The sequence below is a fragment of the Hylobates moloch genome, unplaced genomic scaffold (genome assembly GCF_009828535.3).
Source record: "Hylobates moloch isolate HMO894 unplaced genomic scaffold, HMol_V3 SCAFFOLD_18, whole genome shotgun sequence".
Classification (NCBI taxonomy): domain Eukaryota; kingdom Metazoa; phylum Chordata; class Mammalia; order Primates; family Hylobatidae; genus Hylobates; species Hylobates moloch.
In genome coordinates this window covers 56,246,511-56,262,361 of record NW_026652293.1, presented here as the reverse complement: position 1 = coordinate 56,262,361, position 15,851 = coordinate 56,246,511, and the positions used below count along the sequence as shown (strand labels likewise).

Sequence of the window (15,851 nt, the reverse complement as noted above, 5' to 3'; positions counted from 1 at the left end):
ATACAATTGCTTTTAGATGTAAATCTTTATCTAGCAACTTTACTAAACTTAGTATATCTAGTAGATTTTTTCTACATCCCACCAGATTTTATGCATGTTGTCTGCAAAAAAAAGACAATTTTACTTATTTCCCAATCTGGATGCATTTTATTTCTTTTTCTTGCCTTAGTGCACTGGCTATTGCCTTACAACACTGAGCAGATGTAATGAGAGTAGACATTCTTGTTTCACTTCCGGATCTTGGGGGAAAAACATTCAATCATTCACTATTAAGTATGATGTTCATTTTAAATCTTTCATAAAAGTGATTTAAGTTCCCTTCCTAGTTTGTTGATATATTTATTGTTTTTTAAATTACACAGTAATCAATTTTAGATTTTTTTCAAAGTGGTTTTCTGTGTTTGTTGAACATATGGATTGTCTTTTTAAAGTTTGTCATTATGGTTAATTACACTGATTTTCAAATGTTAAACAAACTTTGTATTCTTGGTGTTAACCCTGTTTGGTCATAGAGTATTTTCCTTTTTATATATTGTTGGATTTGATTTGCTAAAATTTTTGTACCAATGTTTATGAGAGATACTGGTCTGTGGTTTTCTTTCTTACTTGTCTTTGTCTTTGCCTTGTTTTGATATCCTGGTAACATCAGCTTCATACAATGAGCTGGGAAGTATTTTCTGCTCTTCACTTTAATAGACAAGTTTGTGTAGAATTTGTATTATTTCTTCCTCTTAAGTTTAATAGAATTCAGCAGTGAAGCCATCTGAGTTTTCTTTGCGGAAAGGTTTTCAGCTGTAAATCCAATTTATTTAATAGTCATAAGGTTATCTGTTTCTTCCTGAATGAGCTTTTGCTGTGTCTTAGATAGAATTTCTTCATCTAAATTATCAAATTAGTTGACATAAATTGCTCATAATATTCCCTTATTATAATTCTAACATCTGAAGAATCTGTGGTGATGTCTCTCTGATTGCTGCTATTGGTAATCTGTATTCTCTCTCTTCTTTCCCTGTTCACTTTGGCTATAGGTTAATCAGTTTTATTAATCTCAAAGAACCAGGTTTTGGTTACGCTGATTTTCTCTCTTTTCCTTTTGTTTTCTATTTCATTGAATTATGCTCTTATCTTCATTATTTCTTTTCTTCTGTTTACTTGAGGATTAATTTGCTCTTCTTTTTCTAGTCTCTTACGGTGGAAAATAAAGTCACTTATTTGAGACCTTTCTTTTTTTTTCTAATATAGGTAGTGCTATACATTTCCCACTAGTTCTTTGGTGACATTGTACACACTTGATATATTTGTTTTCATTTTCTTGTCTTTATTTTTTTTTCTTTTCTTGAGACAAGGTCTCATTCTGTCACCTAGGCTGGAGTGCAGTGGTACAATCTCTGCTCACTGCAGCCTCGACCTCAAGCAACCCTCCCACTTCAGCCTCCTGAGTAGCTGGGACTACAGACACGTGCCACCATGCCCAGCTTTGTGCAGCTTTGTGTGTGCGTGTGTGTGTGTGTGTGTGTGTGTGTGTGTGTGTGTGTGTGTGTGTGTTTTGTAGAAACAGGATTTCACCATGTTGTTTAGGCTGGTCTTGAAGTTCTGGGCTCAAGTGATCCTCCTGCCTCAGCCTTCCGAAGTGCTAGGATGCCACTGCGCCTGGCCTGTTTTCATTTTCATTCATCTCAAAATACTAACTTCTCTTTTTCCTTTTAAACTCATAAGATGTTCAGAAAGAATTGTGTCACCTAGTTTCCAAATATTTGGGGATTTTCCAGATACTTCCATTATTCATTTCTAACTTAATTATATTGTGAAGAGAACACACTTTGTACTACTTGAATCATTTTATATTCATTAAACTTGTTTTATGGCTGATAACATAGTTTATTTTGGTAAACGCTTCATGTGCACTAAAAAGTATATGTATCCTGCTCTTCTTGGGTGGAATGTTCCATAAACATCAATAATGTCAAGTTGGTTAATGATGATGTCCATAACTTCTAGATCCTTATTGACTTCCTATTCTATCAGTTATTGAGAAGGGATACTGAAATCTCCAATTATAATTGTAAATTGATCATCAATAAGAATAACTGGCCAGGCATGGTGGCTCATGTCTGTAATCCCAACACTTAGGGAGGCTGAGGCAGGCAAATTACTTGAGCCCAGGATTTTGAGACCAGACTGGGAAACATGGCAAAATCCCGTCTCTACAAAAAATATAAAAAATGGTAGCGCACACCTGTAGTCCCAGCTACTCAGGAGGCTGAGGTAGGAGGATCACCTGAGCCCAGAGAGGTCGAGGCTGCAGTGAGCCGTGATCACACCACTGCACTCCAGCCTGGGAAACAGGGTGAGACCCTATCTTAAAAAAAAAAAAAAAAATTATTCTTGATTGGATTGAAACACACCAAATATTTTTAAATCCATGACAGCATAATGATTATTAGAAAGAGTTAGAAAAAAACAAAACCCTTTGGGCATCATTTGATCAGGCCACGAATGAGTTGTCTAACTCATTATTTTGAAAATTGTTTAAATAAACAAAAAGAATCAAATATTTACCCTGCCTTAACTATAGAAGCCAAATCTCAGTGTAAAGAATACTTGATCATAAGTTTCTCTTTGTAGAAATACCCCAGCCTTTAAATGAAGGAGGAACAATATAAAGAGAATTTTTAAAAAAGAGGGACACCCAGATGTTAAATGCCTCCTGATGGAAGTACATAACATCTCCTATTCAGTATTCTTGACAAACAAAATTGAATTTGAATTTGACTACTGATGCAACTATCAATTCCCAGGAAATATAAAGAACCAGAGAAACATGTTAAAATACACCAGGGGGATGTAGTCAGCAAAATCTAGACCATCATATACCTTAGAAGCCAAACAAAACTGTTTCTTCAATGAATGCACTGCAATAACAACAACGACAGAAAGAACTCCATAGATAGTAACTGGTATGAGACTCACCCTCCCACTGAAAGCAACAAGCAAACTAAACAAAAGATATTTTAAAAACTATTTTTCATATAGAGAACAACAGGCAGCACACAATTGTGACCTCTGAGAGAAAAGAAACAAATAGGTGAGCTCTACAACCTCCTAGCTTTCTACCTGGTGGTACTTTCTTGACCTCAGTGCAGGGATGGGGAAGCCAAGCAGAGTACACCAATCTTGCAGAGGAGGCAGAGATGAAAGCTCGGGGAGACTGAGGCATCTGAAATATGCAGGAAAAGGGACCAGAAAGATGGATACTATGGGCTGGGCACAGTGGCTCACACCTGTAATCCCAGCACTTTGGAAGGCCGAGGCCAGTGGATCACGAGGTCAGGAGTTCGAGACCAGCCTGGCTAAGATGGTGAAACCCCGTCTCTACTGAAAAATACAAAAATTAGCTGGGTGTGGTGGCGGGTGCCTGTAATCCCAGCTACTTGGGAGGCTGAGGCAGGAGAATCACTTGAACCCGGGAGGTGGAGGTTGCAATGAGCCAAGATGGTGCCACTGCACTCTAGCCTGGGCAACAGAGCAAGACTCTGTCTCAAAAAAACAAAACAAAACAAAACAAAACAAAAAAACAGATGGAAACTAGGAATAAGTAGAGTTCCAGAAATATGCAAGGAGGTCTCCCCTTCAGCCTCAGCCTGAATTCTAAACAGCATTTGTGTAGGGTAAGATTCCTTGAGGATGGGCAAAGAATAACTAAAGGAAAAAAGAACAACTGTAAGCTAAACAATTCCCAGAGTTGTCACAGGGCTGCAAGACATTTGAATTCCAGCTAGTCAGAGTGAACTGACACACAAAAAAGTATGGCCAATAAGCAGTAAAAAAGTGCTCAATATCATTAATCATCAGGAATTACAATTAAAACCACAAAGACATACCCACTACAATGGCTAAAATTTAAGACTGATAATACCAAGTGTTAGGGAAGGTGTGGTCAAATGGAAATTTCATTAACTGCTGATGGAAGTATAAAATGGTACACTTTTGGAAATTACTGGGTGATGGTCCCATGGATTCTCTGCTTTTGTATATTTGAAATTTTCCAGGATAAAATGTTAAAATAAATTAAAATATAACTTCAAATATTTAAAGGATTACTATGTAAAAAGAAAACTAGATTCTATAGAGGAAATCATGTGGAGGAAAATTTGGAGTCAGTATAAGAATGAACTAGGCAACAAAGGAATGTATAGCCTTGCAAGGTAGGCGGCTTACACTAGGAACCGGTGACGCACAGGTCCCAAAACGGCAGGGTTAGAGTACAGGGAATTGCTACGACTGAGAAGTTGGACTAGTAGCTTCTAAGGTCTCTTCCAACTCTAAGATTCCACTAACTATTCATCAGTTATTGATCTATGAGTCTGGTATAGTTTTCCCAGTAAAGTCAGCACCCCATTACTCCACAACCCTATGAAACAATTATCTATATGAACTATTTGATACTTTGCATAAACTATTTCATTTATTCTCTACTTTCTCCAATTTTCACATGTATTTGGTAAACCTTTTTTTAAGCCTTTCAAAAGTCAGAATTACACTTTATACCTCTTGGAATCTTGTATTCCTAGCACAATTTCTGGTACATATTTAGCCATCAAAATGCTCTTTTGACAATCCCTCTCAAGTCGGCATCTTATAACACTGCGCCCTTATATCTTGACATTCATGTCTGTCATTCCCTGATCACTGATCGTATCCTACACCACTCCTATATGCCCCAACCCAGGCCTAGAAGAGGGCTCTGTGTGTATCTAGAAATACAATGAATAAAGAATTCCTTCTACAACTGGGGCTGTTAAATTTTTCAAGTGGTAATTTCATTCTGAAAACCAAATTCTGAATTCTGAGACTGTCTTAATCCCTGAAAGCTTCATTATTCCAACTGCACAGATAATACACACCTTCACCCAGGTGGCTATCACCAGCACAACCATGAATAATACTGAAAAATGGTTTGGTTTTCCTACTTGTTTTCCATCCTGGTGGTCTTTCTCCTGAAACCCCAGGTATTCAATGTCTTTATATGCCCTCTGACCATCCAAATGAGAATTAGGTGAGGGATGAGATCTTACAAAATGCCAGTTGCTACACCAGACATTTTACATTATCATGTCATTTAATTCTTACCAACAATTGGAGTAGGTATTATCTAAATTTTTCAGATGAGAAAGTTGAGGTTCAAAGTTTAGTAATTTGCCCTAAACTTCTAATCAATAGCTTTGGGATTTGAAGTAAAATCATCTTGGCTTGAAACCCATGGATTTTAACAGAAAAACAACAAAAACCCTCTTTCCTATTTGAGTCTTGAAATAACAGAACCTAAAGGAAATGGCTTTGGTGAGGAGCATACTTTCTCTGTAGCCCTAAGGGCAACCTGGCCTCCAACTTCAAGAGCTTGCTTATTCCTCTAATTTACCAAGAAAAAATGTCCAATTCCACCAAGTACCACAAGGGGGAGCTAAGTCCTAAAAAGCCTAGATGAGCTTCTAGACATTAAACGTCTCATTTGGGGCATGGCTCCTTTTAGAAAGATTTGAATAAATATTCTGCCACAAGTGACTCTTTCTAAGAAACAGACCTGACAATCCCTTTCCTGCTTAAAATCTTCCAAGGATCTCTGCCAACAATGGTCTGACCACTCACCATGGTGTACAATTTCCTTTCTGACTTTCCCTGAGTTCCTCCAACAGACCTTCTCCCTCCTAACTCCATACTTACTTATTTTTATTTTTTCTGAGGCAGGGTCTTGCTCTGTTGCTCAGGCTGGAATGCAGTGGCACGATCTCAGCTAACTGCAACCTCTGCCTCCCGGGCTCAAGCTATTCTCCTGCCTCAGCCTCCCAAGTAGATGGGATTACAGGTGTACACCACCCTGCCCAGCTAATTTTAACTCCACACTTTAACAACAACTGGCCAGGAATGGTGGCTCACGCCTGTAATCCCAGCACTTTGGGAGGCCAAGGTGGGCAGCTCCCATGGGCTCAGGAGTTCGAGACCAACCTGGGCAACATCGCAAAACTCCATCTCTACAAAAAATAGCCAGGTATGGTGGTGCACACTTGTGATCCCAGCTACTCAGGGGACTGAGGCAGGAGGATTGCTTGAGCCCAGGAGGCAGAGGTTGCAGTGAGCTGAGATCGTGCCAATGCACTCCTGCCTGGGCAACAGAGCAAGACCCTGTCTCAATTAAAAAAGAAGAAAAAGAAAACATCAACCACCCACGCTTCCCTGGCTTCCCCAAATAACCTTTTCTTCATGCCTCCATTTCTCTCAGTGTTATTTCTTCTGCCTGACTGCACGCTGCCCGCCCCCCCGCCCATCTCCTTCCCCTAGCCCTTCTATTTGACAACTCCAAGTCAAGCTCCCATCTGTCTTTCGACTCTCCTTAAAGCATATCTCAGCGAACTTCTGGCCTTTCCTATCACTCTCTCTCCATGATGAACCAATTTATGCCACAGATTGTCCCACCATCAGGTAAATACTTCTCTTCCTGCCCATTATCATATTACATTTCAAGTGAACATCTTTCTCTCCTGGCTAAACTGAAAGGTCCCTGAAAGGAAGAACCACGTTTGACAGGTGTGCCTGTGCCCAGCTCCAGCATGCAGCAAAGCCTCCTCATGTGCTGAACTAAGAACCCATTAAAGCCACACACCTGTGGCTCATTTCAGGGTCTCTTTTCAAAGGATCAGGAGTCAGGTTCATAAAGACATTTTAAGTTCTTCACCTCTTGCTCAAAATCAACTTAAAAACTGTAATAACATTTTAGTTAAAAAAAAAACTATATGTCAAACTTACCAACTTAGTTAAATTAAACATGAATGAATATATTAGAAGGATTGCGTTTTCCAAAGGTGTGACACTTGCCGGCTCTTTGGCAGCTGTCTCTAGTTGCTTGTTTGCATCAATAGCATCCATAGGAGTGTCTTCTGTTGTAACTGGCCCTGGAATTGGGAGGAAAGATTTTGTGCTTTAGAATAAGAATTCTCTTTAAAAAATACTAGAGTATCCACTAAATATTAGGCACTGTGCCTGGAAAGTAAACGTTCTCATCTCTCACTGGATGTTTACTGTGCACTGTGGTGAAATACTCTTCGTGTCGGTCTATCCTGGACTATTACACACTACAGTGTTCTATACTGTCTCCTATGAGCTTATGCTATAAACATACTTGGACCCCTTCACTGTATTTTAAGAAGTTTTACTTACCATGTTCAGATAGCAAATCAAATAAAGAACTGCATTGCACTGTATTTTATTTGGAAAGAGAGGGGTAAAGCAGAGGAAAAACAGAATTTGTGAGTTTTAGAGCAGTGGTTCTCCAACTGTAATTTGCATCAGGTCAGTCTTTCCTGGAGGGCTTGTGAAACATAGATTGCTGGTCCCACCCCCAGAGTTTCCGATGCTGCTGGTCTGGTTGAAAACTACTGTTTTAGAGCATAAGGCCTTTTAAGAGTAATATTTTAGATTGAAATAATTTACACAAGATAGTGACAGCCAAACATTGGTTTGTAGGTTAGTTATAGTCTCTGGTGTCTTTCCTATTTTTGATCTCCATCTGTCTTGACGCCTGCTTTTCTCTCAATTAGCTCTGGGATCCTTCTTTCCTTTGAATTTAACAAGTCTCTAGCTCCTCCTACCTTTGACAATGAATCTCCTAGAAGGCCTTCTTTATGATGTCTCCACTTTGTAGAAAAAAATTAGCAGGCTTTACCTGGGTCCAAGTCTTTCTCAGTATTTGGCTTCTGTGACACTTCTGAGGCATGAGTGTCCCCAGTCACACGTTGGTCCAAGTGGGTGAGTTCTTCAGGAACCTGCACGTTAAGTTCTGCTGTGTTCTCTTGTGAGAAATTATCTTCATGCAGTGGTTGCATCTCTACAGGTGAGAAGAATACACTGGGCTAGCACAGCTTGATGACACTACCTGTTAGGCTAATCCCACTGACCACACCAGCTCCAGGGCACCTCAACATTGCCCTCCATGCATGGGCATCCCATGGAGCACAACTGGGCAGGGAAATAAGAGTTTCAGTTTCTTTTATTCCATTTAAAGGATGACTAATCTACATAATGAAATCTACACAGGAGTATTTCATAAATAAATATATTTATGGCAGGGACTTCAGTAACATCTTTCCTTGGCAAATCAACCTACGCCCACACGAATAAATGTGCAAAAGAGAATTCCACTCAAGAGCAGAAATGTGAAACATCTATTCTGCAGAGAAGTAACATGAACTCTTGCATACCCAAGCATGCCTTTCTCACAGAACTAGTACAGACAGGGACATTCCATGCCAGGGCAGCTTGCTGAGATGTCTTTCGAATACTTTCAAAGTACCTCTAAGAGTCAAAGAAAGTGAAGCCATCTCCTTTCCTAAGAGGCTTAGGGGACAGTCCAATGTGATCCACAGCAAAGGTGAATTTCCCTGCAGCCTCATATTTTACCCTGAAAATTCCTCTGAGTATTGCCTTCTTATCCAAAATATATCTGTTTTAATTAAATGCAAAAAAGTTCTCCTCTCCCAACTCTCAGGAAAAATTAGCACTCTGGAGTAATACATTTTCCTGTGGCTTCCTGTCCCCTTGGTACTCTCAATTCAGATACATCTGTCTGAAAAGCCTGGATATACCAGGTGCGGTAGCTCATGCCTGTAATCCCAGTACTTTGGGAGGCCAAAGTAGGAGGGTCACTTGAGGCCAAGAGTTCAAGATCAGCCTGGGCAACATACCGAGACCTTGTCTCTACAATAAATAAAAAATTAGTTGGGCACAGTGATGCATGCCTGTAGTCCTAGCCACTTAGGAGGCTGAGATGGGAGGTTCGCTTGGGCCTAGGAGTTGGAGGCTGCAATGAGCTATGATCATGCCACTGTACTCCAGCCTGGGTGACAGGGTGAGATCCTGTCTTAAGAAAAAAAAAAGAAAAAAAAGAAAGAGGAAGGAAGGAAGGAAGGGCGGGTAGGCAAAGGGAAAGAAAAGAAAAGAAAGAGAAAAGCCTGCATGCAGATAATAGAACAAGGAACTAGGAATCAGAATGCTTATGTCAGGATATTGGCTCAGGGTTAATTCAACTGAATGGCTTCCACGCATCAAGCACTGCATTAGAAGGCATCCCTGTCCCAATCTTGATTAATCTGCATGCAAGAACCTTAACGGCCCAGGAGGGTTTAACTGGAGTAAGTGCTCCCAAGAAACAGGAAGAACAAGCCATCCACAAAAGATAAAATTGGGGAGAACGTAGGAATTTAGCCAAGGCATTGATCTAAAAGTTGTACCAGTCAATCCATGGTTACAGAGCAGTTATTTGACGATTGAAAAATCGTGTTCAATAAAACCTTTTCATAATTTTACATGACGTTTGTATTTTGTACATTACTTTCTGGTTTATATCTTTCTCTTTAGCTTTTTACAAAGTTTCCTTTTGAAAGTGCTAACCAGTCTCAACTATTCTAAGGGAAACAGCAAGAAATTCTTCTCCATGCTCCAGCCTAAAAGAAAGATGGCAGGAAGGAACACGTGGACCTCCCTGTGTTGTCCCTCTCCTTTAGACACATTGGAAACTGAACAGAGCTTCACAAGATAGGAGGCACCTCAGCGACCCACCCGCCTGCTCCTCCAGCCCAGTTCTACAAGGCCATAGGCATCTCACCTTCCATTGCTCCACCCAAGCCTTCCTCTAGAGGTGGTGCCATCACCAGTGTGGCTGTCTCCTCTACTGTGGAGTGCTTGTACCTGACAAAATAAATGAGGTCTTGAATGTCATCGAGCACTGCAGCCTCTTCAAATATGTTATTTTCCTTCATTCCCAGATCTCTATTTTCGGCCACACGAGTATCAAGCATTTTTTCTGCTATGCTCAGAATTTGTGACTCGGAAGCACGGAAGACCTTATCTAGGACTTTTTCCATATTATAGGGCAGGCTCTCCTGCTGCGCTGACTTCAATTTTGATGACATTTCTTGTAGCAAGGCTTCCAGCTCATGGACATTAAAGTACTTCTGGAACCGCTGCAAAGACTGTTGTTCTTTAAAGAAGCTGCCTATGATAAGTAAGTCCTCCCTCTTGTCACTATGCTCTGGCTCTACACTTGTATGTGGAGTCCACTGGAACGAGTCATCTTCAGGGTCTGCAGCAGCAGACCCCTGGCTTTCTGTGCCCATGTATTTCTCTGCGTTCTCATGGTCCTCTTTTGAGAGTTCTCCCTCAGGCTCCCCTGCAAGCCCTGAGGTCTTCAGATGTTCTTCAGGGTTGTCATTCTTCAGATAATCAGAATCTTTATTCTGAAACACTTCTCCTAATTCTGGAGTCTGAGTTTTTATGCTGTCAGAAAAGTCACTTCCTTCAAAGGGTCTCTGTGCTTTCTTATTTGCCAGAGGGCGTTCTTTTTCCACCATTGTATTTGGTTCCCTGCCTCCTGTGTTGACCCCTTTGGCAGCAGTCTCACTTTTTTTTTCACTATCCAAAATCGTACTAGTTTCTTGCTTGCTTTCTTCAATTTCTGGATCTGCATGAATGGTCCCTAAAACTGCTCTGTTAGGGACTTGCAGATTAACATCAAACTGCCTGCCCTGATTCCCAGGGTTTTTTTCTTTAGACCATTCTGCATTTATAGCGTTTTCATCCTCTAGTAGTTCTTCAGAGGGATAATCATCCTCTCCTGCTTCAGAAAGGAAAGCTGGTCCTCCTGTGCTGTCAGTTTGGTCTATCTGTCCTACCTCTGTGCCCTGCATTGCCTTGTGATGAAAAAACTCTTCATCCAAGGAGTCCTCTCTGGCTTCTTCCTCAGAGAGCCTTATCTTCTCACTCATTTGCTTATTGACTGTGGCAGCCACATCTCTTTCTTGTTGCCAGGGAAGATTTCTTCCCAGAATGGGAACCTCGTCTTCCAGTTCTCTGGGCAAATCAATCTCATCTGGAGAGGAAAATCTAGGTTGGTTTTGAGTTTTAAGAACTAATTCCTCTTTCAATTCCTCACGTTGATGCTCCACTGAAAGTGTGTGCAGTTTGGCCCCATTTACCAAAGCGTCTCCCTCCACACTGTCTCTGAATGCGTTAGGGTGGTTATCCCCCATGAGTGGTGCACTACCCAAGGATTCCTGTTGAATCTTTTTGTCATTCATTTGATTCCCTGCAGCTTTCTGTGCAGATTCACTCTCTGAGCCACCTTCCAAAATCTGCTCTCCAGGCTTTTCTTCGTGGAGCATTCCTTTTGAGATATGAATAGCAGCTCCTTTTAGGTCATTTTCTTTATCATCATAAGCTGATTTTGATGTGTCTTTACCCTTTTCAGCAGCTGGCATAGAGTTGAGGTTATTGCTGTCAACAGAACTGTGCAGAGTCATGCCTTCTTGCTTTTCATCCTCTAATTCTGTCTCATCTTGTACCAGGCCCCTCTTGGATTCCTGAACTCCCCTCCCTTTTCCTTTAATGTGATGTTCTGTGTTTACTTCTTTGTCATTATTTGTTTTAGGATCGTCTACAATAAAAAGACCATCATCTACATTGTCAGGGTCACTATAATCTGTTGCTGACTGTGGTTTCCCCTGTTTGCTATGTGGGACTAATGCATCATCATCATCTTTTTCTTCCTCTGAACTAGAGCTCTCTAAATCCATCGTATGTCTTTTTTCTTCACCTCCTGTGACAATAGAGAAGATAGTGTCCCCCCAGGTTGTTAGTATATTTTTATCATCATTTTTGATGCCAGGGGGCACAGTTAGCTGAACCTTGTCCTCTTCATTTGACCTTGTCCTCTTCATCTGCTCTTTATCTGTTGGATATTTCTCAACTCCAGACTTTGCTGGAGTTTTCATATCTTCCCTATCTGTAAAGGTAAGTAAAGGCAACTCATCAAAGTCTTCTTGGTTCTCCTCATCTTCCTTTCCAACTGCATAATACTCAGCATCCAATTCCTCATCAAAATCATCTTCTAATGAAGTAACGAGTCTGGTTGTCTCATCATCAGATACAAGTGCATCCGCTGTTGAGCCAAATTTGGTTTTCAAGTCTAGACTCATTTCTTTTTTCAAAAGTTTATAGGCATCAATCTTATCCTTTTCATTTGAGACCTGAGAACTATTGCTGGTTTTGTTGTTTTCACTTTCTGGCACTTTTAGTTTATCTTGCAGCATTTCTTCAAAAGATTCAAATGAAGGCTGCTCTCCCTGAGCATGATCTGCTTGGCTGTCTGCATGGGAGTGGTGCTTCTGAGTTGTAAACTGTTCCTGAAGATCCTCAGTGTTTTCTGAGAATACACTATCACTTTCCTCTGAGTTGGCTTCTACTGGTTCAGGCTCAGGTTCCCTTTCCTTAGATAATTCAGGGTTTTTTTCCATATCCTGTGAAGTTTTTTCTACAGCTTTCTCAGAATCTCTAGCTGCAGAATTGTACAGTTCCAAAAATCCTAAAAGTTCTTCTACATTATAATTATGAAAATCATCTCTTCCTCCATCAAAACAAACAAAATCCGTCTCCTGTAAGAAAAAGAAAAACATTAGTCTGTCGATAGCCAAGTGTCACCAGAGCAAACTCTTATCCATGTTAATGATTGAGATAATCTCAAATTCACGTTTGGCTCTAGAGGAGCTTTTGCGTCAACACTGGGCACTGATTGTTCTTGGGCAGTGGGTGGATAGGAGGCTGGAACCCACTTTCCCATCTGAGTAATACTCCTGGCTTCCCTTCATTCTCTCTTCCCCAGGGGAAGAATGATTCATGTGGCTGGTGAGTTTGCTCAGTCCCAATCCTGTTTTCTGTTTGGGATCTGCTGGAGAGGAAACACATATTCTGTTCCTCCATGCTGTCCATTTTACATGGACAGTCCCACCTGGGGAGACCCCTATTGGTTAGCTCTGTCTGTGACTGGATAAGTCCATCTTAGTTTAGACTGCAATGTTAGAAAGCCCATTATTTCTGCATACTCTGAACAGCTTTATCAGTAAATAATGGGGTCATTTTGATCTCCTATTTGCCCAACTCCTGGGTCTCTCAATTTGTTTTGAGCACAGGTGGGGAAAAGTGAGGTGTCATTTATTGGGTTCCCCAACTCCCAACATCTATGCCTGATGTTCTGGGAATTCACCTCATAATAACCCATCCAGGAGGCGCTGAAAGACCATCAGCTTCTCTACATTGTGCCCTCTATGTCATACTTCTCTGCCCACCCAGTCAGAAACAGGCTGAATCACCTGGCTGTCAGGCTCTCATGAGTCTACATGGATCTGGGGCTTATATTTTCCTCGGACTGGGAAAGAAATCAGCTTCAGAAGGAACTTACTGAGATACAGGCGCATGAGATATAAAAATGTAAGAGAACAAAGAATGGTGTAAAGGAGGCTCCCCATTTTAATACTGCCACAAGAACAACTTGAAAACAAGATTCAGTAAGGTAGGTACCTAACTCCAAATAAGGATTCTAGGCAGTCACTAAGATCTGCTTTCAGGACTATCAAGTAAATCTATATTTTTCCTTTCCTCCACCAGTAAGCAAATTGACATACAAGCAGCCATAAAATGGAAAAGTTAAAAAACCAACAAAGATAATTTTCTTCCCCTAACTAAACATTCACAATCTTCTGGTGAGACCTTTCCAGTGTACTGGAGATGAATGACTTCCCTCTTTCCATCATGCATACTTCTGAGCCAATTTTTTTAATATCAAGGGAATCATGCAGTGGGAACTGCAGTTAGTATACAGAATCCAAAACAGGTCAGGTCTCTGTGATCAATGAATTGCTGTCTCACACCCATATCTTGGGCAGTCTCTTCATCAGGAGTGAAGCCAAACAGGCAATAGGATTGACTATATAACCCCTGAGAGCATCAAGAAATTTTAAGCACAGCAATAGCTCTGTGACTTCACTCGGCCAATCTCATCTAAGAACTGCCCTAGCCCAGCAGCTTGCATGCTCTGCAGCAACTCCAAAGAGCTACTCAAAGACTTTTGAATGAAAGCAGACATCAATTACTATAAATTCTAAAACTCAGAAAACAACCAGACGGGGGGCTGGGCACGGTGTTTTATATATATATATTATGCAGCCTGTAATCCTAGCACTTTGGAAGGCCAAGGCAGATGGATCACTTGAGATCAGGAGTTTGAGACCAGCCTGGCCAACACGGTGAAACCTGGTCCCTACTAAAAACACAAAAAAATTGGCTGGGCGTGGTGGCAGGTGCCTGTAATCCCAGCTACTCCGGAGGCTGAGGAAGGAGAATTGCTTGAACCTGGGAGGCGGAGGCTGCAGTGAGCTGGTATCCCACCACTGCACTCCAGCCTGGGCGGCAGAGAGAGACTCCGTCTCAAAAAAATAATAATCAGATGGAATGCAGATTCTAGAACACAAAATCCTTTTAGTCACGAAGCCATTGTGCACTATAGATAAATGCTCTACAGAATGTGTAGTTAGCGCCTTACAGATATGAGACTGGACCTTACCTGAAACACTCTGGTTCCCTTTTCCAAATCTATAACTATAATCCCTTAAATCACTAAAGAGTCAATAATAAGAAAACCTTTTTAAGTTTGCATTTCTGGCTCAGTATAAAATTTGAGCTTAATTAATTTAACCTGATTTCTATATCCTTAAAATGTCTAACAGCTATCCAATAAGTAGTTTTCAAATTTCTCCTTTTGCTTGTGAAATGAAATTATTTGCCTTCTAACATTAATAAGTAAATATAAAACTACTGAACTCTTAATTTTTCACATATAAAGCAGCAAAGAAAAGCCTTGTATAAGAGTACACAGCCTTGGCCGGGCGCGGTGGCTCACGCATGTAATCCCAGCACTTTAGGAGGCGGAGGCGGGCAGATCACGAGGTCAGGAGATCGAGACCATCCTGGCTAACACAATGAAACCTCGTCTCTACTAAAAATAGAAAAAATTAGCTGGGCGTGGTGGCGGGCGCCGGTAGTCCCAGCTACTTGTGAGGCTGAGGCAGGAGAATGGTGTGAACCCAGGAAGCGGAGCGTGCAGTGAGCCGAGATCACGCCACTGCACTCCAGCCTGGGTGACAGAGCGAGACTCCGACTAAAAAAAAAAAAAAAAAAAAAAAAGAGTACATAGCCTTATATAAGAACATCTATTTCAATATATTAGATAACTATCAGATTATGATAAAATCTCATTTAAATTCTTTTGAAATTTTTCTTTTTTTCTAGGTAGTCACTTATAAGCCAACTTATAACTGAGAACAAGACAGAAATCTACAACTTACATCTGTTGGAATTTGTAGCTCTTCTTTGGTATATTCATGGACTACCTGGATTAAATCTTTTGGAAAATATCCAAAAATGCGTCCAACCTATACAAAAGAATGGGCAAAAGGGACACATATCAATCAAATTCTGTATGAGAAATATAAACGAGAGAGCTGCAAACCTCAATCTATAGCACATATCAAGCAATCAACTTTTTCTTGTAATGTCATTACTTTTCTCCGCTATTTGAGACCACTTCCAACATCACTAGTGACACTTTGTATGGGTCCCAGAGTGTTATTCAAGGTTTACAGTACTGCACTAAACACAAAAAATACATGAGAACCACAAGCGATCACTTTTTACGCACTATACAATTTACTGGAGCGATGAACTGCTCACATGGAAATGATTAGCATCACATGGCATTTTAAGTGGATACTCACAATACTTGAGCTCACTAGAATAGCAAGAGGAGGTGGCTATGAAATATTATAGTACAGTATGTAGTACAATTAATTTATGCAATTATGATTTAATATTTTATCTTTATGTTTATATTTCTCTTGACTGCGAAAGGCGCCATGTAAGATCTGAGTTTGTGTGTGTACGTTTTGATAAACTTTTTATACAGATTTGTGTAT

At 40.6% G+C, this 15,851-nt stretch overlaps 1 protein-coding gene across 5 annotated transcripts in view; it reads right to left on the bottom strand.

Moving 5' to 3' along the window:
- Nucleotides 1-15,851, bottom strand: part of MIA3 (MIA SH3 domain ER export factor 3) — a 53,795-nt gene that overhangs the window by 32,148 nt on the left and 5,796 nt on the right. For all 5 annotated transcript variants that reach the window (XR_009210934.1, XM_032137372.2, XM_032137371.2 and 2 more), the window contains exons 3-6: nucleotides 15,225-15,311; nucleotides 9,656-12,479; nucleotides 7,718-7,879; nucleotides 6,802-6,947 (exon numbers count right to left, since the gene is read on the bottom strand). Coding sequence is in view for 4 of the 5 variants with exons in the window: in XM_032137372.2 (XP_031993263.1) it covers nucleotides 6,802-6,947; nucleotides 7,718-7,879; nucleotides 9,656-12,479; nucleotides 15,225-15,311 (3,219 nt within the window). In the remaining variant the exon portion in view is untranslated. The remainder of the gene's footprint in view (nucleotides 1-6,801; nucleotides 6,948-7,717; nucleotides 7,880-9,655; nucleotides 12,480-15,224; nucleotides 15,312-15,851) is intronic.